Source organism: Rana temporaria, chromosome 5, assembly GCF_905171775.1.
Source record: "Rana temporaria chromosome 5, aRanTem1.1, whole genome shotgun sequence".
Classification (NCBI taxonomy): Eukaryota; Metazoa; Chordata; class Amphibia; order Anura; family Ranidae; genus Rana; species Rana temporaria.
In genome coordinates, this window is record NC_053493.1 from 6,495,127 (window position 1) to 6,520,778 (window position 25,652).

General features: G+C 49.3%; 1 protein-coding gene across 2 annotated transcripts; it reads left to right on the forward strand.

Annotated features, from left to right (window-relative positions):
- Positions 1-3,326: 3,326 nt before the first annotated feature.
- On the forward strand, positions 3,327-24,565 carry LOC120939768 (zinc finger protein 883-like). 2 transcript variants are annotated; one of them, XM_040352105.1, is made up of 5 exons: positions 3,327-3,492; positions 11,637-11,819; positions 14,222-14,413; positions 14,498-14,621; positions 22,889-24,565. In XM_040352105.1, exons 2-5 carry the CDS (start codon positions 11,718-11,720, stop codon positions 24,478-24,480), a joined length of 2,010 nt encoding a protein of 669 aa, XP_040208039.1. In that variant the 5' UTR covers positions 3,327-3,492; positions 11,637-11,717; the 3' UTR covers positions 24,481-24,565. The 2 variants fall into 2 exon arrangements, with proteins under 2 accessions (XP_040208039.1, XP_040208040.1); XM_040352106.1 differs by lacking the exon at positions 11,637-11,819.
- Positions 24,566-25,652: the final 1,087 nt, after the last annotated feature.

Here is a 25,652-nt window from a genome sequence, read left to right on the forward strand (position 1 = left end):
TTTCTTTCTTTCTTTCTTTCTTTCTTTCTTTCTTTCTTTCTTTCTTTCTTTCTTTCTCCCATCATCTCAGACTCTAACCACACCCCCTTCCAAGCCATGCCCATTCAAGCCACGCCCACTATCCCATGTAAACCATGCTTATTTTTCGCTTTGCGCACCACATTTTTCTATTACGCGATGCCACGCCCACAAATGAATGCCCCGCCCCTAATTATAACAAGGCTCCACCTACATGCAAAAAAGTGTCCCGGGTTTTTTTTTTTGCAATGTTGGCAACTATGCCCTTGTTCCCATCAACATGGGGGCAAGGTGCTTTTTTAGTGCTTTTTTAAAGCACCACCCCCCCCCCCCCATGTGGAGGGTATGCGGACAGGTATGGTTCAGGAAGGGGAGGGGGCATGCTCCCTTGTCCCCTCCCTTTACTGACCTGCCGGGCTGCATGCTCAGATAAGGGTTTTGTATGGATTTTGGGGGGGACCCTACGCCATTTTTAAAAACATTTAAGTATGGGGGGTCCCCTCTGAATCCATACTAGATCTGAAGGGCCTGGCATTGACCTGGGGGGCCCCCACAACGTTTTTTTTCCCACAATTTATTTTGCCGGCAATTTTTTTTTTATTACATTCAGCTGACGACTCATCGGTTGGGATGAGCACTGGCGTGTTCGCACACTTAACGTGCAGAGCCCGTCAGAAAGTCGGCACGGCGCTGCGCTAATCGCAGGCAGGGAGTCTCGATGCGTGGCTGCAGAGATCGGGAAATGTCTCCCTGCCTGTGGTTAGCGCAGCGCTGTGCCGACTTCCTGGCGGGCTCTGCACGTGGACTGTGCGAACACGCCGGAGCTCATCCCTATTAAGGGCATGGTGGCTGGCTTCCCGCCCCCTGCTTAGCAACCTGCTATATACAGTGTTAAAATAAAAACCGCAAAACACATCAAAAATCGCATCACAAACACAACACTTGCGTTTCTGGTGCGATTCCGCGGGGGAAAAAGTCCCTTTTCCAAAAACGCACCTCCCACAAAACGCATCAAACTTGTGCCATAGGAGACCATGTTAAATGGACTGTAGTGCGTTTCTGCAAACTGCCAAACGCATTAAAAAACGCATAGGTGTGAATCTAGGGTTAGAGTCCAATCCGGGCGTTTTTTGGGCAACCAAGAGGCACAGGTGCGGCATCAGCAGTCTGTGAATATCAATGACAGGCGGAAAGTACGCGGTGGCTTTACGTGGCTGGACGCTGCGCTGAGGGTCGTATGAATTCATGCGCAGCACATGGCTCCAAATCCAGGAATTTCACATTTCAGTCCCTGAGCACAAATCACTCTAAAATACAAAGAGATAAATAAGGAAACAAAATATCATCTACAGGAAAAATAAACAATCCAAATCTATAAATAGACTGAAGGGGCCAGATTCACGTAGCGCAGCGGATCTATATATCCGCTCGTTCTACGTGAATTAAGATCCGCTCCCGCAAGTTTAGGAGGCAAGTGGCTAATTCACAAACAACTTACCTCCAAACTTGCGACGGCGGATCCTAAATCCCCCGGCGGAATTCAAATTCCGCGGCTAGGGGAGTGTACTATTTAAATCAGGCGCGTTCCCGCACCGATTTAAATGCGCAGGCGCCGTCCGCGAAATTTCCCGGCGTGCATTGCTCCCACTGACGTCGCTAGGACGTCAGTGGTTGCGACGCTTACGTAAACGACGTCCATCCGTATTCTAGAACGACTTACGCAAACGACGTTAAAAAATTTAAATTTGACGCGGGAACGCCGGCTATACTTAACATTGGCTGCGCCTGATGAAAGCAGGGGTAAGTATATGACGGGTACGCCGCTACGGAAACGTCGTAAGAAGACGGGTCCGCGTACGTTCGTGAATTTGCGTATCTCGCTGATTTACATATTATTTATCGTAAATCAGCGGGAACGCCCCTGGCGCCATTTTTAAATTGAAAAAAAGATCCGACAGTGTAACACAGTGTAACACTGTCGGATCTAGCCCTATCTATGCGTAACTGATTCTATGAATCAGGCGCATAGATAGGACCAATTTACGTCTGAGATACGATGGTGTATCAGGAGATATCTGTAGATACACCGTCGTATCTCTTTGTGAATCTGGCCCAAGATAACAATGTAATACAATGTAGAATGTTTGTTATGTTTTCAGTGCAATCCGGGTTTCCTCCAATCAGTGTTCTCTTATAAAAATATTAAAAAAATTATACAAACCACAAACACAGAGAGGTAAGAAAATGTAACAAATGATTCTACATTACCGGTGTTAGTAATAATACAACACACCATGGGCATCCAGTATAATTCCTCCTTGGTCGGTCTGTCTTCCAGTTAACCCCCCTGGTCAGTCTGTGCCCAAGTATGCCCCCCCAGGTCAGTCTGTCCTCCAGTACAGCCCCCCCAGGTCAGTCTGTCCCCCAGTAGGGCCCCCCAGGCCCTCTGGTACAGTCCCCCCAAGTCATTCTGTACCCCAGTATAAAACCCATAGGCCAGGTCAGTCTGTCCTCCAGTACAGTCCCACCCTTGGTCATTATGTACCCCAATTCATCCCCCCAGGCCAGGTCAGTCTATCCTCCAGTATAATCCCGTCTTGGTCAGTCTGTTCCCCAGTTAAAGTGCCACTCCTACCAATATAATTAAAAGCACTGGAAGGCAACAGGAGGGAAGAGGGGGGTAATGGCAGGGATGTTGCAGGGCTACCACTGAAGTGTCCAGGTTTCAGGTGGACTAAACCTGGACTGTCTGGGTGAATACTGGACAGGTGGCAACCCTAGCTTTGATGTTGATTTTTAAAGGCAGTGGTGTTCTGTCAGATCAGCAGGCTCACCGCTGCTTATAAAATTCAACATCAAAGCAGTCAGGCCGACTTCTAAATCCTGTATTTCACTATATAATCTGGAAAAAATAAGTGTGAAATGCAAGACTCTGGTGGGTGTAACAAGATGTCCGCTTGGCGACTTCAGACTGTAGGCTTACTGCGGCTGAGTGTGGGGTGTACCAAGATGGCCGTCGCCTTCCGTTATTAGATTTGACGGGTCGCCTAATCTGATGGAACAGAGGTCACATGATTCCTGTGGAGGGCGGAGCTCCAGTCTGCAGACAGATACCAACCATCAAGAAATGCAGATGTGTCCTCCGTTCTAATGTCTATTGAATGTTTGTTACATTAAAGTTCAATAAACAAAAGAAGAAGAAAAAAGGTGGAGTGGAGGACACATGTTTCCCGTGGAGAGTGGAGCTCCAGCTACAGACATTTATTGTTTGCTACAATAAAGTTTAATAAAAAGAAAAAAGTGGAGTGGAGGCCACATGCTTCCTGTCAAACCTGGAGCTCCACTCCGCAGCCATTCCCCCTTGTTATACAATGTTATTCCTGGATGGAGATCTGCACTATACTGACACCTCACTGACCACCGGGTGAGCCCGTCCATCCATCCCACCGAGCCGGGGTCACCGGACACCAATCTGTATGTATGGGCTCTGCACAGTACTGCTTCTCTTCTCCTGTATGCCGGGTGTAATTCTCGGTATCTGTTCTTATTCTGCGGAGCTGTGCATGATGTAATGATGTGTTACAGTGGTGGAGTCTCTCCTACCTCCCCGTGTATATATATATGTATACAGTATCTCAGAAAAAGTAAGTACACCCCTCACATTTGTGTAAATCTTTTCTTGTATCTTTTCATGTGACAACACAGAAGAAATTACACTTTTAGGTAGATTCACGTAGATTGGATTAACTTTAGGTTGGCTTAGCCTAGCCTGTTTAGGCTACACCGGCCTAATCTGTAGAGCAAAGTTGATGATTCACCAAGCTTTTGCACTCCAATGTGCGCCGGCCAAACCTAAAGTTGGAGGGCCAGATTCATGTAGCTCAGCGGATCTTTAGATCCGCCAGATCTACCTGTTTTACGATCCGCCGGTGCAATTTAGCGAGGCTAGTGCATGATTCATAAAGCACTTACCTCGCAAACTGCACCGTCGGATCCTAACTCCCCCCGGCGGAATGCAAATTCCGCCGGGGGGAGTTCCCGCGCCGATTTAACTGCGCATGCGCCGCCGGCGAAAAAGCCCAGTGCGCATGCTCCAAATGACGTCGCTAGGACATCATTGTTTTTCGGCGGCTAGGTTACTTACGGCCATCCGTATTCCCGACGTACTTACGTAAACGACGTAACAAATTTAAAACTCGGCGCGGGAACGTCGGCCATACTTAACATTAGCTACCCCTCATATTAGCAGGGGTAGCTCTCCGCCGGAAAAAGCCGAACGCAAACGACGTTGAAAAAGAGCGACGGGTGCGGGCGTACGGACGTGAATCGGCGGTTCTCCTCATTTGCATATGCGAGGTTTAAAAAAAAGCGACGACACCTAGCGGCCGGCGGGAGATTACAGCCTAAGATTCGACTGGTGTAAGTCACTTACACCAGTCGGATCTAAGGGAGATCTATGCGGAACTGATTCTTATGAATCAGTCGCATAGCTCCGACCGTGGGATCTCACAGATCCGACGGCGGATCAGGAGATCCGCCGTCGTATCTCTTGATGAATCTGGCCCGGAGGCTTAAGTCGGTGCAAGTGGAAGTGGGTGTCAACTTATGTAAATGATTGTCTGAGCGTGGTGCAGTGGCTTACGCCCGGCCTAACTTCAACGGAGCATGCTCAGTGATGTTTTATCCGGACTTCCTGTTGTAGGCCGGCCTAATGGCTAGGCTCGAGTGTACAAGTACGGCCAGACATGCATCTGGTCTTTGCAAAATTACATCCTGCTTTCCACCCCCCCCCCCCCCCCCCCGAGCTTGGTAATTTTGCCCCTTGCGTTCAGTTTCTGAATGACTATGTCTGCTCCAGTGGCAGCTCCCGTGTCAGCTCCTGTCACCCACAGGAAAAAAAACTTTACACCCCAGGAGAGGGCCATTATTATTGATGGGATGGAGGAGTTCTACGAGTCCCTCCATGGCCCTTCCAGCCGCAATACGACGCGTGCCAGGAGGCAGGAGATTTATGATACTATTGCCACCAGGGTCAATGCCCTTGGCAATGTCCCCCGCCTTGGCCATCATATATTAAAAAATATTCACGATCTGCGGCTTCAGGAGAAGGTGGCCAAAATCAGAAAGCACCGGATTGGCACTGGGGGTGGCCCACCCTGCGATGTCGTGCTGACCCCGGAGGAGGAGAGGATCGCCCGGTGTCTGCACAGGGAGCAGGTTGAAGGGATTGAGGGGTTTGATTCCCGGGAAGATGTCTTGAGGACAGGTAAGTGTGTTTTATATTTCCTATCTGGTGTGTAACATTTGTGGGTGGGGGAAGGGAACATGTGACAAGTGTGACTGCTTTATGTCATCCACAGATGTGCAGGAAGGGGCGGGCCCATCTGGGCTTGTTGGCCGTCCCACCACCTCTTCTGAGGAGCCACATGAAGCCCCCCAAGATGTTGTGGAGGAGGGGACAGTCCACACCAGGTCTATTGAGGTGGTCTTGGACGACTGGGTGGACCTTGGCCAGATCGGGCACATTATAGATGAGTGCATTGTGATGGTTGGGCCCTCTACCAGCTCCACCCCCATTATAAGAAGCCCCTCTCCCTCACCCACCAGCAGGGCCACCACCACCAGGGGCTCCCCTACACCCGCTCTGTTGCCTCTTCTGGCCACAGGAAGGCGACCAAGAAGACCAGGGGTGTAGTGGGCGACGTGCAGGAGCAGATTGCCCAGGACCAAACCCTCCAGACCCAGCATATGGGGGATCTAGCTGGGAATATGAAGAAAATCGCACAGGATGCTGGCCATCTGAGGGAGGCTGTGCAGGATTTGAGCTGCAACAGCTCTGCAGTGGCCACCTGTATGGTCGACCTGGCCACCAAGGTGGATTGCCTTTGTGAGGCTGTTAAGGCCAACACCACCGCGGTGCAGGAGGAGGGGAGACGGAGGCAGCGGAGTGAGAGGGCCAACCTCACCCGCCAGCTCAGGATGCAGGCCCAAACTAACCTGGTCCTCCCCAGGATTGCCCCTGCCTTGGAGGCCAGGCAGCCGTCACCTGGCAGGAGTGGGCCACCTCCTGATCTCCCACCCACCCCAGGCTCCGCCCAGGCAGCCGTCACCTAGCAGGAGTGGTCCACCTGCTGATGAGCCTTCTGCTGATCCACCACCCTCAGGTCATGAGCTGGATTATGTTTTTTTTTTGCTCAGGTCATGAGCTGGATTTGAGTGCTGCTTCAGTGTGACTGGTGTGTGAATGGGGGGGGGTGTCACTCCTGCTGGCAAAGGGGTGTCACCCTCTGCCGTGTGAAAGGGGTATGAATGTACAGTGACATAATTGGAGCCTTGGCGTGGCGTTGCTGCTCCCAAGTCCCGTCCGGTGTCCTTTGGTCTAATCCAATTAGATGAGGATGAGAAGTGTTTGTGCTAGGGACCACAGTGGTGTGCATGCCTGCATTCTACTTGTGCCATGTTTAATGTGTGTTTTTAACGTGTAAATATGTCTTCTGTGAGGCGTCTTCTGATTGCGGCTCCCACAGCAGACGGGGTACCCTCGGTTAGGGGGGGATTGTCTGGTTGGGGGGTCAGGTCATCAAGTATGTCAATCTCCAGGCCCTTCTCACGGCGTAGTTGTGCAAAATGCAACATGCACCGATGATCTGGCACACAAAGTTTGGGCCATACAACAGGGTCCCCCCGGACTTATCCAGGCATCGGAAACGGGACTTCAGGAGGCCAAATGTGCGTTCCACCACTGCACGGGTACGTATGTGAGCTTCATTGTATCTTTCCTCTCCTGGGGTTTGGGGGTTCCGGAATGGAGTCATGAGATGGGGTCCAAGTGCATATGCCACGTCACCTGGAAGGGAAAAGACAGGAGGAGGTTAGTCATGCATGTGCCCCTCGTGATGTCTGCATCATGGGGGGGGGACAGTCATACCTGACACCCATGTCACTCACCAACCAGCCAGCTGTCCCCATACACGTTCTGTTCAAAATCTGTTGGGATGTCACTTTGACGGTATATGTAGCTGTCATTGCTGGATCTTGGGTGTTTGGCACGGACGTGCCATATGAGGCATTGGGCATCGGCTATCACCTGTACGTTGATGGAATGCCAATGCTTCCTATTGCGGTACATGTGCTCTGTGTCACGGGGGGGCCGTAGTGCCACATGTGTGCAATCAATGGCCCCCACGGTGCGTGGGAATCTGGCAATTCTATAGAAATCCTCCACTGCTGCAGATGCTGCTGGGTGGGTCTGATGAAGTGGTGGGACATGCGTCTGAGGATTGCGGGGACAACCTGGTGCACGCATCTGCTCATGGTGGATTGTGACATCCCAGCCAAATTTCCACTGGTTCGCTGAAAAGATCCACTGGCCAGGAAATGCAGTGTTGCTAATACCTTGACCAGTGGCTGCATTGCATGTGAGCGGTGTGTTGGGCTGGTGATGTCATCCTGCAGGGTTCTGGTTAAATCCAGGATGGCTTCACGGCTGAATCTGTAGATGCGATACACCTCTGCTTCCCCCATGGCAAAGACGTTCACGCGCGTTCGGTTGATCCGCTCCCGTGCCCTCCTACGAGTCCGTGGACCCATTAGTAGTGCTAGGAGCACGCCTGCCCCTGGCATGTTGGCACACAGATGTGTTGTCCTGCAAGTGTGGGTGCTCAGCTCGTCCGTAACGCTGCTGCTGGAGCTGCTCTCCAGCTGACCTGTGTCCTGGTGCAAAGTTAGTCCACCTTTTTGGTGGAATAACTTTAGGCCTGATGTAACACTTGATTGCACCGGGCTTAGCCTAAGTCTGGTGCACTTTCATTCATGAATCGGCGTATCTCCCTAATTTGCATATTTAAATAGGAAATTAATGCAAGCGGAAAATGCGTCGTGCCTAAATATGCACCCGGCTTAGCAAAGTTACGTTGGTCGGAAAAAGCCTAATTTCAGGCTTATCTTGTTCTGTGTAAAATAGGTAGTGCAGCGCTTAAAGTCCAATAATAGAAAGTCCAAAATAGAATCTTTTCTAAAGTGACTGGTGATGAGTAAAAATCATGCAGGTGCTGTAGCGTGGTAATAAGTAGAAACACCTCCACCAATGGTAGTAATGGCCGCTCACCTCACCAATATGACCCTCTGTTAGATAAGGTCATAAACAGCATTCCCATAAGGGTATCTCCAAAGGGGGTTAATCCAGCAATGATATGAATGGTTTGAACACGTGCTCGGAGGTCCAGATCTTCATGTCTCCGCTCTCCTTCCGCCGGACCGTTCTGTGGGTAAGGTGCAAAAGCGCGCCGGAGCATATCTACACCTACTCCGCCTATCTGGAGATAAGCCGGCCTAACTCTTTGTGAATCTACCTATTTGTATCTACAATGTTGTGTAGTGAGTGTACAGCTTGTGTAACAGTGTAAATTTGCCGTCCCCTCAAAATAACTCAACACACAGCCATTAAATGTCTAAACCACTGGCAACAAAAGTGAGTACGCCCCCTAAGTGAAAATGTCCAAATTGGGCCCAATTAAGCCATTTCCCCCTCCCCCGGTGTCATGTGACTCGTTAGTGTTACAAGGTCTCAGGTGTGAATGGGGAGCAGGTGTGATAAATTTGGTGTTATCGCTCTCACTCTCTCATACTGGTCACTGGAAGGACAACATGGCCCCTCATGGCAAAGAACTCTCTGAGGATCTGATATAAAGAATTGTGTCTCTACATAAAGATGGCCGAGGATATAAGAAGATCGCCAAGACCCTGAAACTGATCTGCAGCACGGGGGCCGAGACCATCCAGCGGTATAACAGGACGGGTTCCCCTCCCCCGCCTCGCCATGGCCGGCCAAAGAAGTTGAGGTCACGTGCTCGGCGTCATATCCAGAGGTTGTCTTTGGGAAATAGACGTATGAGTGCTGCCAGCATTGCTGCAGAGGGTGAAGGGGTGGGGGAGGGGTCAGCCTGTCAGTGCTCAGACCATACGACGCACACTGCATCAAATTGGTCGTCCCAGAAGGAAGCCTCTTCTAAAGATGATGCACAAGAAAGAGCCGCAAACAGTTTGCTGAAGACAAGCATACTAAGGACATGGATTACTGGAACCGGGTCCTGCGGTCTGATGAGACAAAATAAAGGTATTTGGTGTCAGATGGTGTCAGGCGTGTGTGGGAGGGGCCAGGTGAGGAGGACAAAGACAAGTGTGTCTTGCCTACAGTCAGGCATGGTGGGGGGAGGGTCATGGTCCGGGGCTGCATGAGTGCTGCCGGCACTGGGGAGCTACAGATCATTGAGGGGAACCATGAATGCCAACATGTACTGTGACATACTGAAGCAGAGCATGATCCCCTCCCTTCAGAGACTGAACCGCAGGGTAGTATTCCAACATAACGACCCCAAACACACCTCCAAAACCACCACTGCCTTGCTAAAGAAGCTGAGGGTAAAGGTGATGGACTGGCCAAGCATGTCTCCAGACCTAAACCCTATTGATCATCTGTGGGGGGAAGGTGGAGGAGCGCAAGGTCTCCAACATCCACCAGCCCTGTGATGTCATCATGGAGGAGGGGAAGAGGACTCCAGTGGCAACCTGTGAAGCTCTGGTGACCTCCATGCCCAAGAGGGTTAAGGCCCAATTTGGACATTTTCACTTAGGGGTGTACTCACTTTTGTTGCCAGCGGTTTAGACATTAATGGCTGTGTGTTGAGTTATTTTGAGGGGACAGCAAATTTACACCGTTATACAAGCTGTACACTCACTACACAACATTGTAGATACAAAGTGTCATTTCTTCAGTGTTGTCACATATAAAGATACAAAAAAAGATTTACAGGAATGTCAGGGGTGTACTTACTTTTGTGACATACTGTATATAGTATTATGTATTCGTGAGGTGGACTTCCTCTTAGTCATGCTCAGACAAGTAGAGCCACACATGCTATGGTGATGGAGTTTTCCCCACTTCTACCTATTTATATAATAAATTATAGCAGCAGGAATGGGGCCGTGTCCATGCATTATGGAGCCGTGACCAATGGGTTGTCTATGCATTATGGGGCCTTGACCAATGGGGAGTCCTTGCCTTATGGGGCCGTGACCAATGGGGTGTCCATGCATTATGGGGCCGTGACCAATGGGGTGTCCATGCATTATGGGGCCGTGACCAATGGGGTGTCCATGAATTATGGGGCCGTGACTAATGGGGTGTCCATGCATTATGGGGCCGTGACCAATTGGGTGTCCTTGCATTATGGGGCCGTGACCAATGGGTTGTCCTTGCATTATGGGGCCGTGACCAATGGGGTGTCCTCGCATTATGGGGCCGTGACCAATGGGGTGTCCATGCATTATGGGGCCGTGACCAATGGGGTGTCCTTGCATTATGGGGCCGTGACCAATGGGGTGTCCGTGAATTATGGGGCCGTGACCAATGGGGTGTCCGTGAATTATGGGGCCGTGACCAATGGGTTGTCCATGCATTATGGGGCCGTGACCAATGGGTTGTCTATGCATTATGGGGCCTTGACCAATGGGGAGTCCTTGCATTATGGGGCCGTGACCAATGGGTTGTCCTTGCATTATGGGGCCGTGACCAATGGGTTGTCCATGCATTATGGGGCCGTGACCAATGGGGTGTCCGTGAATTATGGGGCCGTGACCAATGGGTTGTCCATGCATTATGGAGCCGTGACCAATGGGTTGTCTATGCATTATGGGGCCTTGACCAATGGGGAGTCCTTGCATTATGGGGCCGTGACCAATGGGTTGTCCTTGCATTATGGGGCCGTGACCAATGGGTTGTCCATGCATTATGGGGCCGTGACCAATGGGGTGTCCTTGCATTATGGGGCCGTGACCAATGGGTTGTCCTTGCATTATGGGGCCGTGACCAATGGGGTGTCCATGCATTATGGGGCCGTGACCAATGGGTTGTCCATGCATTATGGGGCCGTGACCAATGGGGTGTCCATGCATTATGGGTCCGTGACCAATGGGGTGTCCATTCATTATGGGTCCGTGACCAATGGGGTGTCCATGTATTATGGGTCCGTGACCAATGGGGTGTCCATGTATTATGGGTCCGTGACCAATGGGGTGTCCATGCATTATGGGGCCATGACCAGTGGGTTGTCCATGAATTATGGGGCCGTGACCAATGGGGTGTCCTTGCATTATGGAGCCGTGTCCATGCATTATGGAGCCGTGACCAGTGGGTTGTCTATGCATTATGGGGCCTTGACCAATGGGGTGTCCTTGCATTATGGGGCCTTGACCAATGGGGTGTCCTTGCATTATGGGGCCGTGACCAATGGGGTGTCCTTGCATTATGGGGCCGTGACCAGTGGGTTATCCGTGCATTTTGGGGCCCGTGACCAATGGGTTGTCCGTGCATTATGGGGCCGTGAGAGAAATTTCTGGGGTTGCAAAGGATATGTAGTGGAGGATTTTTTTTTTTCCAACCATCATGAACTGGACTCCACCACCATGTCCATTGTGACCCCAACAAGGTCTCCTGTCCGCTTGGGTCTGTAATTCATGGGATGTGAAGCCTGCACTAGAGAACCAGTGATAACCCCAGAGATTTGGGGGTGTAGGACTGGGGGGATGACTTCTCTAACTCTACTGAATTCTTTTTGTAGGACAAATCTTCTCACCCGGAATATCCGGCACCTCTGTACAAGTCGCGGTTCTATTGCCCCGTCTTGTCCTGTCCCCAGAGGATGGAGGAGGGGAGGAAGAAGATTGTGGAGGAGGGGAGGAAGAAGATGGTGGAGAGGATATTGAGCCTCACTATGGAGTTCATCTACCTGATGACGGGAGAGGTGAGGAGGATTCGTGGCCATGGGAAGTATACAGCCCTTTCCACTTAGCTTTGCAGCTTATGGGGGACATTGAAGTGCAGGAAGACGTGGCTGAGCTTCTATATTCACCCCCATCTGCAAGTGTGAGCTTAGCCTTCGATTAGTCAATGAGCCTTGATCGACAGGTGATGAGTCCTTCTTACAAGGTCCAGCAGTAGCTTCTACCGACCTCCTCTGCAACTCTAGCAAAATAAAATGAGGGCAAGCTCAGCTACCTTACTCCATAGAAATCATGGTTTCCATAGACTACGCTGATGATGGCCAATAAACCTGAAACAGTTTGGAATAAATGGCTCTATAATATTGGCAGTGGCGGTGCCTCCATAGAGGGCACCGGAGCGCCGCCCCCTCTCGCACCGCCACTGAAATACATAGATTCATGCGTTGCATGAATCTGTTTTTTCACCGCTGCCGCCGACTATTCAGATGGCCGAATGTTGAGCGCCGGCCACTTGAATAACAGCAGCTGGTTGGCTGTGTGGAAGTGCCCATCAGAGCCAGCGGCTCTGATAGGCTTTCCGAGTACAGCCCTCAGGCTGTAGTCGGCTTCCGAATGCTTATCTAAAGGACATACGGGGGCTGCGTTCCTTGGATAAGACTGACGGGCGTCTCAGCCAATCAGGTTACCGGTAACCTGATTGGCTGAAGCGTCATCGAGGGCGGGAGAAGACATCGAGGGACGTGGAAGGAGGATGGCTGACCCCCAGAAAGGTAAGTGCCGGGCGGGGGAGGGGCATTTTACAGGGCACATCGGCGACAATGGGCACAGTGGCGACAATTAAAGGGCAAAGTGGCATCAATTGATGGCACAGTGGCTGCGTTTGATGGCATGGCACAGTGGTGACAATTGATGGCACAGTGGCTGCGTTTGATGGCATGGCACAGTGGTGACAATTGATGGCACAGTGGCTGCGTTTGATGGCATGGCACAGTGGTGACAATTGATGGCACAGTGGCTGCGTTTGGCATGGCACAGTGGCTGCGTTTGGTATGGCACAGTGGTGACAATTGATGGCACAGTGGCTGCGTTTGATGGCATGGCACAGTGACTGCGTTTAATGGCATGGCACAGTGGTGACAATTGATGGCACAGTGGCTGCGTTTGATGGCATGGCACAGTGGTGACAATTGATGGCACAGTGGCTGCGTTTGATGGCATGGCACAGTGGCTGCGTTTGATGGCATGGCACAGTGACTGCGTTTGATGGCATGGCACAGTGGCTGCGTTTGATGGCATGGCACAGTGGCTGCGTTTGATGGCATGGCACAGTGGTGACAATTGATGGCACAGTGGCTGCGTTTGATGGCATGGCACAGTGGTGACAATTGATGGCACAGTGGCTGCGTTTGATGGCAGGGCACAGTGGTGACAATTGATGGCACAGTGGCTGCGTTTGATGGCATGGCACAGTGGTGACAATTGATGGCACAGTGGCTGCGTTTGATGGCATGGCACAGTGGCTGCGTTTGATGGCATGGCACAGTGGTAACAATTGATGGCACAGTGGCTGCGTTTGATGGCATGGCACAGTGGTGACAATTGATGGCACAGTGGCTGCGTTTGGCATGGCACAGTGGCTGCGTTTGGTATGGCACAGTGGTGACAATTGATGGCACAGTGGCTGCGTTTGATGGCATGGCACAGTGACTGCGTTTAATGGCATGGCACAGTGGTGACAATTGATGGCACAGTGGCTGCGTTTGATGGCATGGCACAGTGGTGACAATTGATGGCACAGTGGCTGCGTTTGATGGCATGGCACAGTGGTGACAATTGATGGCACAGTGGCTGCGTTTGATGGCATGGCACAGTGGCTGCGTTTGATGGCATGGCACAGTGGTGACAATTGATGGCACAGTGGCTGCGTTTGATGGCATGGCACAGTGGTGACAATTGATGGCACAGTGGCTGCGTTTGATGGCATGGCACAGTGGCTGCGTTTGATGGCATGGCACAGTGGTGACAATTGATGGCACAGTGGCTGCGTTTGATGGCATGGCACAGTGGTGACAATTGATGGCACAGTGGCTGCGTTTGATGGCAGGGCACAGTGGTGACAATTGATGGCACAGTGGCTGCGTTTGATGGCATGGCACAGTGGTGACAATTGATGGCACAGTGGCTGCGTTTGATGGCATGGCACAGTGGCTGCGTTTGATGGCATGGCACAGTGGTGACAATTGATGGCACAGTGGCTGCGTTTGATGGCATGGCACAGTGGTGACAATTGATGGCACAGTGGCTGCGTTTGATGGCATGGCACAGTGGTGACAATTGATGGCACAGTGGCTGGGATATGTGATGGAATAGAGACATGAAATTCTATCTAAACACTTTATATTCTGTATATCTTATTACCTAGGAATACACAATGGTGAGGAAGACATCTGGTGACCATGTGACACTCAACAGCCAATACAGTGTGTCAGGAGAATGGAGGCGGAACCTAAGAACCATCATGGATCCTCCACCTCCCTGCCTGATACCAGAGAGGAGGAACGACAAGAAGATTCTGGAGATCATCAACAAGATCCTTGAGCATCTGACGGGAGAGGTGAGCGTTTCTGGGAATTTTGGGGCATCACCCGGGATCAGAAGAGTCATGTCTGAATGGTGACTGTCTCATTTTGTGTGTCAGGTTCCTATCAGGTGTCAGGATGTGGCCGTCTATTTCTCCATGGAGGAGTGGGAGTATATGAAGGGACACAAGGATCTGTACAAGGACACCATTATTGAGGACCAGCAGACCCTCCCATCACCGGGTAAGAGAAGACTTCATTACTGTTTACATAATATTTGCAGTTTTGGTCTCCAGCAGAGAAGCATTCCATCCACAGCAGTGGCGGACAACTTAGTAAGTATGGGTGGTCTCAATCTTTAAGGGGCCACTCAATAGTTTAGTTTTCATAAATTTGTTATGTTAACCCCTTTACGCCGACATAATGCATACGGTATATGCAGCCTTCAGCTTCAAGTGTTTATACCGGGGTGCTGATTGCAGCTGCAGGCATCACCCTGATACCTTTTTCTCAAATCGCCTTTCAGGACAACCTTGGAGAGAGCGCAGCTCCGCCTCTTCTGTAGGAAACACCCACAGGCTTTAAATCCCTCCTCTTCCACCATGGCTTCAGTTATTGTGTTTCCTCCGCCATGGTGGAAGCATCAGGTTGGAGCCAGGGAGCTGCGTTCTCTCCAAGGCTGGAGACAGGCTTTTCCCTCATTGTTTTTCCTTTTTGTAAGGCTGCGACTAAACCATCCCAGCTCCCCCACTGTACCTTTAAGGGGGGATGCTCCGGAGTCCTCTGGTCTCGCCTGCTCACGGGAGCTTTGGGATCCATAGGGGATGCTGCGTCTGGTGCCCGGAGTCCGCAGGTTTTGGCCCCGGTGGTCGGGCAGGTACCGTTTCTTTCAAAGAAACATGTCCTGCATGTCGGTTCCGGGTCCCGGTCTGGCGGGTGACGTCACGCCGGCGACGCGGCGTTTCCTGTGGAGGCGTGGCGCTTGTGGCTCCTGACGCGGAGCCCGGGAAACTCAAAAACCCAGCGTTTTCCTCTACAGCTGTCTCTCTGCAATGGAGGAAAGAGTTACAGCGATGGCGGATGCAGGCGCCGTCAGCACCGGTCAGGCCCAGGTAAGAGGGGTACAATGGTGCCTTTATTCTGATCCTTATGGGCTTACTATTGTTGTGTTTTGTTGTTTCCTCCCTATGGGAGCCTGCTCTGCTCTGATGGAAGCTTGTGCTGGGCCATCTAGCAGAAACTCTGGTGGTTGCTATGTTTTATCTTTCTTCTTAAAGGGGACATGTTTTCACTCTGGTGGTGGTATTAGCACGGTGGTGGTTTCCCTTGCTTAGCTAATAGAGCTTTGATTTAAATCAGTTTAATTTCTCGTTTCAGGAGAAAACTGCTAGTAAAACTAAACCAGCAAATCCACCAAGCCAAAGGAAATGTCCTTCCTGTAAAAACCCTCTGAGAGACTCTTGGCAGAAAGCCATGTGTAGATCATGTATTAAAGAACTAGTTGAAGAGGAATCTTCTCAACAAATTAAAGAATTATTTTCATCAGTCAGGGAACTTTCGGACTCACTTAGTTCAGTTAAATCTATGCTAGTACAGAGTTCGGTCCATACTGAGCCCCAGCAACCACCAGCAAGCCCACGAGCTTCCACCTCCAGGCCAGTAGTGGTGGACTCTGGGGATGAAGGGACAAGTACTCTTCCCTCACTTATAGACTCTGAGGAAGAAGAGGATACAAGCAGAATCTCTAAATATAAATTATCCCTGGAGGATGTGGATGAACTTTTAGGTGCAATCTACACTACCCTTGATATTCAGGAGGAAAGAGTACAACTATCAGTCCATGATAAAATGTACCAGGGTATGGATGACTCCAAACATAGAGTCTTTCCTGTTCATAAAGTGTTATCCGACACAGTTAAGAAAGAATGGAAAGATCCGGAAAAAGGTCCCTTCTTACCTAAATCTCTTAAGAGAAGATTTCCCTTTGAAAATAAAGAAACCGAGGTTTGGAATAAGAAACCCAGAGTGGATGCTGCCTTTTCGCAGGTTTCTAGAAGGACAGATCTGGCCTTTGAAGACATGGAGGTCTTGAAAGATGCGATGGACAAAAGAGCAGATGCTCTCCTTAAAAAAGCTTGGGACTCCGCATCCGCCAGCCTTAAACCAGCCATGGCTTCCATGGTGGTAGCAAGAAACCTGGAATGCTGGGTAGAGAAACTGAAGGGCCACATTGAAGCAGGCACCCATAGGAAAGACCTTTTAGACTCCTTTCCTCTAATCCTTAATGCAATTAAGTACATGGCTGATGCATCAGCCGAATCAATTAAAATGGCAGCCAGATCCTCAGCACTTGTCAATTCAGCTAGGCGTGCAGTCTGGCTAAAAACATGGTCAGGGGATACAGCCTCAAAGATTAAACTTTGTGGCATCCCTTTTTCAGGGGATTTTCTTTTTGGGCCAGACCTGGAAACAGTCTTAGATAGAACGGCCGATAAAAAGAAGGCTTTCCCAGCCAAGAAGAAACAGACGTTTAAAAAGAATTTTCGTGCTGTTCAACAACCCTACAAAAGTAGAGAAGATGTCAACAAAAAACGTTGGATTCCTCAAAAGGGTAGGGGAAGAGGTGGGGTTCTCTTCAGATCTCCTCCAGATCAAACCCCTAAAGACAAATGACGAAACTACTCCAGTAGGGGGAAGATTGTCATCCTTTCTCCCTCAGTGGAGTCAAATATCCACAAGCCCTTTCGTAAAGAACATCATTTCACAAGGTTACAAACTGGAATTCTCGGAGTGTCCGCCAAGCAGGTTTTACATTACAGCCCTTCCAAGAGACCAGGAAAAGGCTTCGGCCATGATGAACCTTTTACAGGATCTGATTCAACAAGAAGTCATTGTCCAGGTCCCGAAACAGCAGGAGGGTCGGGGGTTTTATTCCCATATATTTCTTGTAAAAAAACCTTCAGGCAAATACCGGTTGATTCTGAATCTAAAGATCCTGAACAGATCAATACGGTACAAACACTTCCGTATGGACACAATTTACTCCATCACAAAACTGTTGTCTCCAGGCTGCTTCATGGCATCCCTGGACCTAAGGGATGCCTATTTACATGTGCCAATAGCACCAGCTTCCCAAAAATTCCTTCGCCTGGCCATCAATCTGGGAACATCAGTATGGCATCTCCAATTCAGGGCCCTACCATTTGGCCTGTCATCTTCCCCCAGAGTTTTCACAAAGATTATGGCGGAAGCCCTGGAGCCTCTAAAACTGAGAGGGATCTCGGTCGTGCCATACCTGGACGACCTATTATTTTTCGCAGATTCCAGGGATCAGCTTGTGACAAACCTCCAAACGTCACAGACTCATCTCAAAAATCTAGGTTGGATTTTGAATTTAGAAAAATCGCATCTAGATCCCTCTCGGGAGATGAGGTTTCTAGGCTACACCCTAAACTCAGTAGTGCAAAAAGTGTTCCTGCCTCAGGAAAAGATAGACAAAATCTTTTCAGCAGTGGGTCAGATCCAGACGAACCTTTCAGTACCAGTCAGAACAGTTATGTCAGTTCTGGGCCTTCTTACAGCTACAATTCCAGCAGTCCAGTGGGCAAGACTGCACTCCAGACCACTCCAGAAGAACATCTTGCAGGTCTGGTCACACCAGGTGCCGTTCGAAAAACGTTTCAAACTATCTGCGAAAGTGAAACGAGCACTATGGTGGTGGAGGGACCCTTCCAATCTAACGAAAGGTCTCCCATGGATTTTTCCCCTGGACAAGCGTCTAACAACCGATGCAAGCTCCTGGGGTTGGGGAGCCCATCTGGAGGGTCAAACCGCTCAAGGCACGTGGTCAAAAATAGAGGCAAAAAAATTGTCAAATTGGCGAGAATTGAAAGCCATTCATTTGGGTCTGATAGCTTTTCAACAGGAGGTCAAAGGACATCATGTACAGATTCTGTCAGACAATACGACAGCAGTGATCTATGTGTTAAAGCAAGGGGGAACCAGGAGCAAAGGGCTCATGGACTTAGCCAATCAACTTCTGTCATGGGCGGAAATAAATGTGGCCTCCCTATCGGCAGTCCATCTGAAGGGATCACAAAATCTCCTAGCAGATCTGCTAAGCAGGAAAAGAGTGGTGGAAGCAGAATGGAGCCTGAACCAGGAGGTGTTCGATATGATATCGGAGGAATGGGGACATCCCCAAGTGGACCTGTTTTCAAGTCAGCAAAATACGAAGGTCCAGGAATTCTTTTCTATTCACAGAATGGATCAGGCAGTGGGGATAGACGCCCTAGCACACCCATGGAATTACCGGCTGTGTTACGCCTTTCCCCCTTTTCCACTAATTCCCCTGGTCCTAAGGAAATTCAGAGAGGAAAACACCAACTTGCTCCTGATCGCTCCTTTTTGGCCAAAAAGGCCTTGGTTTGCAACACTTTTGAACCTGGCCTCAAAACCTCCCTGGAGATTACCATACAGGAAGGATCTATTGACACAGGGCTCTGTGTGCCATCCGGAAGCAAGCAGGCTACATCTAAGTGCTTGGTTTCTGAAGAAGACCTTCTAAAATCTAAAGGACTTTCTGATAAAGTAGTTAAAACTCTACTATCAAGTAGAAAAGAGGTAACTAGGTCCATCTACCTCAAAGTATGGAAGAAATTTAACTCTTGGTGTTCTTCCAAAAATTTCGAAATCAAAAGTACTATTTCAGTTCTGGAATTTCTCCATGAAGGAATGGAGAAAGGTCTAGCCGCCAGCACCCTGAAAACACAGGTAGCGGCTCTCTCAGTTTATCTTGAAAGATCTTTATCCAAAGAAACTTTAATTTCTAGATTTTTTAGGGCTCTGGCTCGAAATAGACCGATAGCCCTCAAAGTTTTCCCTTGTTGGGACTTATCTATTGTTTTGCAAGGTCTCACGGGAGCTCCGTTTGAACCTTTACAGAGTGCATCGTTAAAAAATTTAGTTCTCAAAACAATTTTTTTTAGTTGCCATTACATCAGCAAGGAGAATCAGTGAGCTCCAAGCTCTAGCAATTAAGGAACCCTTCCTTAGAGTTTTGCCAGACCGAGTGGTCCTTCAAACGGATCCAGCATTCCTACCAAAAGTGGCCTCAACTTTCCATCGGTCGCAAGAAATAATTCTACCAACATTTTTCTCAGTTTCGGCTAATGCAGGAGAAGAAGCTTTCCATACACTGGATGTAAGGAGATGTCTGTTACAGTTCCTTTCCGTCACCAAGGAGTTCAGGAAATCAAACGCTCTTTTTGTGGTATTCTCCGGTTCCCGAAAAGGGGAAAAAGCTTCTAAAAGTACGCTCGGTAGGTGGCTTAGACAAGCAATTTCTGAAGCCTATCAAGCAAAAGGAGAAGTTCCTCCTTCTGGGATCGCTGCTCACTCTACAAGGTCAACCGCAGTTTCCTGGGCCGAAAGGGCCGGTGCTACGCCTGATCAGATCTGTAAGGCTGCTACTTGGTCCAGTTTTTCAACTTTAATTCGGCACTACAGGTTGGACTTGCTGTCGGCCGCAGATCAAGCCTTCGGCAGGAAGGTACTGCAGGCAGTAGTCCCACCCTAGGGTAAGTTACTTGGTTATCCTCTCCAAGGTTGTCCTGAAAGGCGATTTGAGAAAGGCCTAGTTAGACTTACCGGTGACGGTATTTCTAAGAGCCTTTCAGGACAACCGCTATTTTCCTCCCTAAATGTATATAAAAAAGTAAAGTATGTATCTATCATGGTGTTGTGGTTCTCTGTGCTTTGTTTTCCAGTGCCGGAGGCCACACAATAACTGAAGCCATGGTGGAAGAGGAGGGATTTAAAGCCTGTGGGTGTTTCCTACAGAAGAGGCGGAGCTGCGCTCTCTCCAAGGTTGTCCTGAAAGGCTCTTAGAAATACCGTCACCGGTAAGTCTAACTAGGCCTTTTTAGAGCCAACGGTCTCCAATGTGGCTATCGGCTCTTATTACAAGCAGAGGCTCATCTGGGGTCTCCCGTCCCACCGGCGAGCCGGAGACCCGAACAAATCTGCTTTGATCGGTGCCTCGGATCAAGTAACCCGGAAGCGACGTCATGACATCACTTCCGGTTTACTGAAGCCTTAAAGGCTCCAGATTTAAAAAAAAAAAAAATGTCAGTATACAAGACAGCCAAACTTGGCGTTTTTATAATGCTTTTAAGTGCAAAGGAGGGATTTGGGGTCTTGTAGATCCCTCCAAAAAAAACTGACACATGACTATTACTCTAACACGTCTCCAGGTCGGATGCTCTTTGTAACGGTCACCGCCGTTTACGATATTCCCATTCCATCAACCACGACAGCTTATCTGACACTCCACATTCTAGCAGACACGATCCATCCCATTTCCCAGAATGAACACGACACGCAGAGCTCTGTTCTCTGGTTTCAAAATGTATGAACACTTTGAATGGTATCTTAGCTTTCTTATATACAGTACAGCATGTTAAAGTTAATCACTGGGACAAATAACTCTCCACCCACACAGCACACAATGGGGGGCTTCAATACACCTTCTCTTAGACAATGACATCCAGTTGAGCTAATCATTGGTCATCCCCAGACGTCCCGTCTCCGCAATTAGAGGAGGTAATTACTACAGGGTGACAAGTCACATTCCACATATGAAACAGTATTAGCATACATAATGAGAGGTCTTAGGAGCCAGGCTGACTTATCACCTAAAAGCTAGACATCTGACCTTTATGGACTGAATTGGCATCTCACAATGGAATGTCTATGAGCAGCCCCAATTAACCACTTGCTTACTGGGCACATAAACCCCCTTCGTTCCCAGGCGAAATTTCAGCTTCCGGCACTGCGTCGCTTTAACTGACATTTGCGCGGTCGTGCGACGTGGCTCCCAAACAAAATTGACGTCCTTTTTTCCCCACAAATAGAGCTTTATTTTGGTGGTATTTGATCACCTCTGCGGTTTTTATTTTTTGCGCTATAAACAAAACTAGAGCGACAATTTAAAAAAAATATATATTTTTTTTACTTGTTGCTATAATAAATCTCCCATTTAAAAAAAAAAAAAAAAAACGCAATAAGCGACTGGTTTGCGCAAAAGTTATGGCGCCTACAAAATGGGGAACAGAATTATGATTTTTTTTCATTCTTTTTTTTTTTTTTTACTAGTAATGGCGGCGATTTGCGATTTTTTTTTTTTTTTTTTTTTTTTTGTCAGACCTGCAATATTGCGGCGGACGTATCGGACACTTTCGGCACAAATTTGGGACCATTCACATTTATACAGCCATCAGTGCTATAAAAATTCACTAATTACTGTATAAATGTGACTGGCACGGGGTTAACACTAGGGGGTGAGGAAGGGGTTAAATGTGTAGCCTGGGTGTGTTCTAACTGTGTGGGGGGAGGGGGGTGACTGGGGGAGGTGACCGATGCTGTGTCTCTATGTACAAGGGACACAGATTGGTCTCCTCTCCTCTGACAGCACGTGGAGCTCTGTGTTTACACACAGAGCTCCACGTCCCTGCTGTTACCGGCTGTGTTCCCGACGATCGCGTGTACCCGGCGGACATCGCGGCCGCCAGGTAAACGCATCGGGTCCCCAGCGATGCGGCGGCACAGTGGTTACCCGCTGCGCGCCCCCCAGTGGCGCGCGCGGGTAATGCATTTCAAATGACGTCCAAAGACGTCCACTTGGCACCTGAGAACCGCGCTGTTGACGTCTTTTGTCAATAGCGCGGGTCTCAAGTGGTTAACACCTCAAAAGCATGTGTTCTCACATTGAATGAAAACACTCCACTGACCTGGTGGGGTCAGAATAACCACTTGTAATATCTCAAGATATCCTGCAACATGAATTATCAGTAATGTCCCATCTCATGTAATTTATAATTTAATATTTCCCAGTCACCATATGCCCAAAAGGGGCACAGGATGATCCTAGACCCAAGAGTCATTAGTGACGCTGGCACAGGAGTACCCCACATCCTTCAAAAGTCTCTGGGTGTCCCGGGCCATTCTGTTACACTCTTCATTCATATGAATAGTGAATCATATAAAATACCACATTATGACCACTAGATGAAGCTAATGATTAAAGGAAATTACTATCATCAACATCCAGGGCCATCTTTAATATTGATTGGACCCTGAGCAAACATTTTATTGCACCCCCCCCCTCGAATCCACTTATCCATTTATAGGCAGCGGGGGGTCAAGGGGCAGCTGCTTTTGGGCCCCACAACAATGACTGGGCCCTGGGCAGCTTCCCCTTTTGCCCTGCGTTAAAGACGGCCCTGTCAAACGGCTCCATCTAGTGGCCATACTGGTGGATTTTTGTGACCTTCACTCTATTCTTATGAATTAAAAAAAACAGAGAGAGAATCTCCTAGAGGCATCTGATTTTGACAGAATTTGCATAAAGCAAATGTACGTGCGCTACAAAAAACACTTTCGCCTTTCAGGTTTTCTAAATGCTGATAACAATAACTGTTTTATTTACATTTTTGCATTCCACCCCCCAGATGCAGAAGATGAACAAGGTTATCTTCTCTCCCCGGATGGTGAAATAAAAGCTAAGGACCTCCCGGCTCATTCTTCAGAGGGAATCCTCATCACTCCAAATCTCCATCGGAGTCTTCACTGTGAGCTTCCCTCACCCGATCTTCACTGTGAGCTTCCCTCATCTGATCTTCACTCTGAGCTTCCCTCTTCCGATCCTCCTCCACTCCGGGTTTATTTTCCTGATCATGATGGACCCAATGCCACCCGTCCTCCAGCTCCCATGATGGGTGAAGGTCCCTGGTCTTCTGAACTTGGTGGACAGTTTACTGCCAGAGCGGAGATTGTCTCTCTTCAGACCAGTTATGTGAAGGACAAACCAAACTCAAGTTCCAAATATCAGAAAGGTTTTTCCAGCAAACCAGAACTTCTTCTCCGACACGACCGAATCCACAGGGTGGAGAAGTTGTATTCCTGCTCCAAGTGTGGGAAAAGCTTCAACCGCAAATCGATTCTCGTCATCCACAAAAAAACTCACAACATCCAGAAATCGTATTCGTGTTCATTGTGCGGGAAAGTCTTCCCCCAGCAGTCCGATCTGGTCCGGCACGAAAAGGTCCACTCAGGGATGAAGCCCTATCCGTGTCCGATATGCGGGAAGCCTTTCTCGCAGAAATCCGATCTTATGAAACACCAGACGGTTCACACGGGGGAGAAGCCCTATTCCTGCCCCAGGTGCGGCAAGTGTTTTTCCCACAATTCCTCCCTTACCAGACACAAAAGGCTGCACACAGGGGAGAAGCCGTATTCCTGTGACGAGTGCGGGAAGTGCTTCCCTCGCAAACCAGATCTGGACAAACACGAACTGGTTCACACGAGGCAGAAGTCGCATTCGTGTTCCAAATGCGTGAAATGTTTTTCGCACAAATGGAACCTCATCCGACACGAGAAGGTTCACAGGGAAGACAAGTCCTATTCGTGTCCCATGTGCAGGAAAACGTTTACCCGCAAAGCCAACCTCCTCGTACACAAAGAGGTCCACGTAAGGGAAAAGCTGTTTTGGTGCTCGGTGTGCGGGAGATGTTTTTCTCAGCAAGCGGATCTTTTCAAGCACGAGGCGGTCCACGCGGTGGTGAAGCCACATTCATGTCCGGGATGTGGAAAACATTTTATCCAGAAATCGGATCTGGCGAAACATCAGGTGGTCCACACGGGAGAGAAGGCCTTTTCCTGCTCCGAGTGCGGCAGATGTTTTTCCCATAGATCGTCCCTTACTAGACATGAGCGGCTCCACACGGGGGAGAAGAAGTCGCATGTGTGTAACCAATGTGAGAAAAGCTTTTCCCGCCAATCAGATCTCACCAAACATGAACTGGTTCACACGGGGGAGAAGCCCTATCCCTGTACTGAATGTGGACAATGCTTTCTGTGCAGACAGGATCTTCTAGAACACGTAGCGGTTCACACGTTGTATTCCTGTTCTGAATGTGGGCTGAAGTTTTCCCGCAAGTTGGATCTTATTGAGCATGAAAGAGTTCACGTGGGGGGAGGAGACTTATTCTTTATCGAAGTGCGGGAACATTTTTCTCCAGAAGTCCCATCAGCTCAGACGTGATGGTTCAAACTAGGGAAAAAGTCAAAATCCTGTTGGTAACGTGGAAGACGTTGTTACAGTAAAGCTGATTTTATTGCACATGAAACGTTCAGAGATGTCTAATTTATGTTCCAGGTGCAGGAATTCCCCCCCCCTTTTTTTATTTATTTTTAATGGAAGTTCAATATTCTTTGTCCAAGTGCGGGAAAAGTATAGCCTACCTGACGGGGCCCCCACCCCCGTGCAAAGATTTCCAAAAGACCTCCTTACACATACACCCCCCCCCCCATTCTTCCTCCTTACACATCTCCCCCCCATTCTTCCTCCTCACACATCTCCCCCCCCATTCTTCCTCCTCACACATATCCCCCCCCATTCTTCCTCCTCACACATATCCCCCCCATTCTTCCTCCTCACACATATTTCCCCTCCCCATTCTTCCTCCTCACACATATCCCCCCTCCTCACACATATCCCCCCCCATTCTTCCTCCTTACACATCTCCCCCCCCATTCTTCCTCCTTACACATCTCCCCCCCCATTCTTCCTCCTTACACATCTCCCCCCCATTCTTCCTCCTTACACATCTCCCCCCCAATCTTCCTCCTCACACATATTTCCCCTCCCCATTCTTCATCCTCACACATATCCCCCATTCTTCCTCCTTGCACATATCCCCCATTCTTCCTCCTCACGCATATTCCCCTTCATTCTTCCTCCTCACGCATATTCCCGTTCATTCTTCCTCCTCATGCATATTCCCCCCCATTCTTCCTCCTCACGCATATTCCCCCCCCATTCTTCCTCCTCACGCATATTCCCCCCCGATTCTTCCTCCTCACGCATATACCCCCCCATTCTTCCTCCTCACGCATATTTCCCCCCCCCCATTCTTCCTCCTCACGCATATTTCCCCCCATTCTTCCTCCTCACGCATATTTCCCCCCCATTCTTCCTTCTCGCGCATATCCCCCCATTCTTCCTCCTCGCGCATATCCCCCCATTCTTCCTCCTCACGCATATTTCCCCCCATTCTTCCTCCTCACGCATATTTCCCCCCATTCTTCCTCCTCACACATATTCTCCCCCATTCTTCCTCCTCACACATCTCTCCCCCATTCTTCCTCCTCACACATATTTCCCCTCCCCATTCTTCCTCCTCACACATCTCTCCCCCATTCTTCCTCCTCACG

Coding starts and splice junctions, on each gene's coding strand:
- LOC120939768 (XM_040352105.1), top strand. CDS start 11,718: ATGGAGGAGGGGAGGAAGAAGATTGTGGAGGAGGGGAGGAAGAAGATG. Junction 11,820..14,221: donor TCTACCTGATGACGGGAGAG/GTGAGGAGGATT, acceptor CTTATTACCTAG/GAATACACAATGGTGAGGAA. Junction 14,622..22,888: donor GCAGACCCTCCCATCACCGG/GTAAGAGAAGAC, acceptor TCCACCCCCCAG/ATGCAGAAGATGAACAAGGT.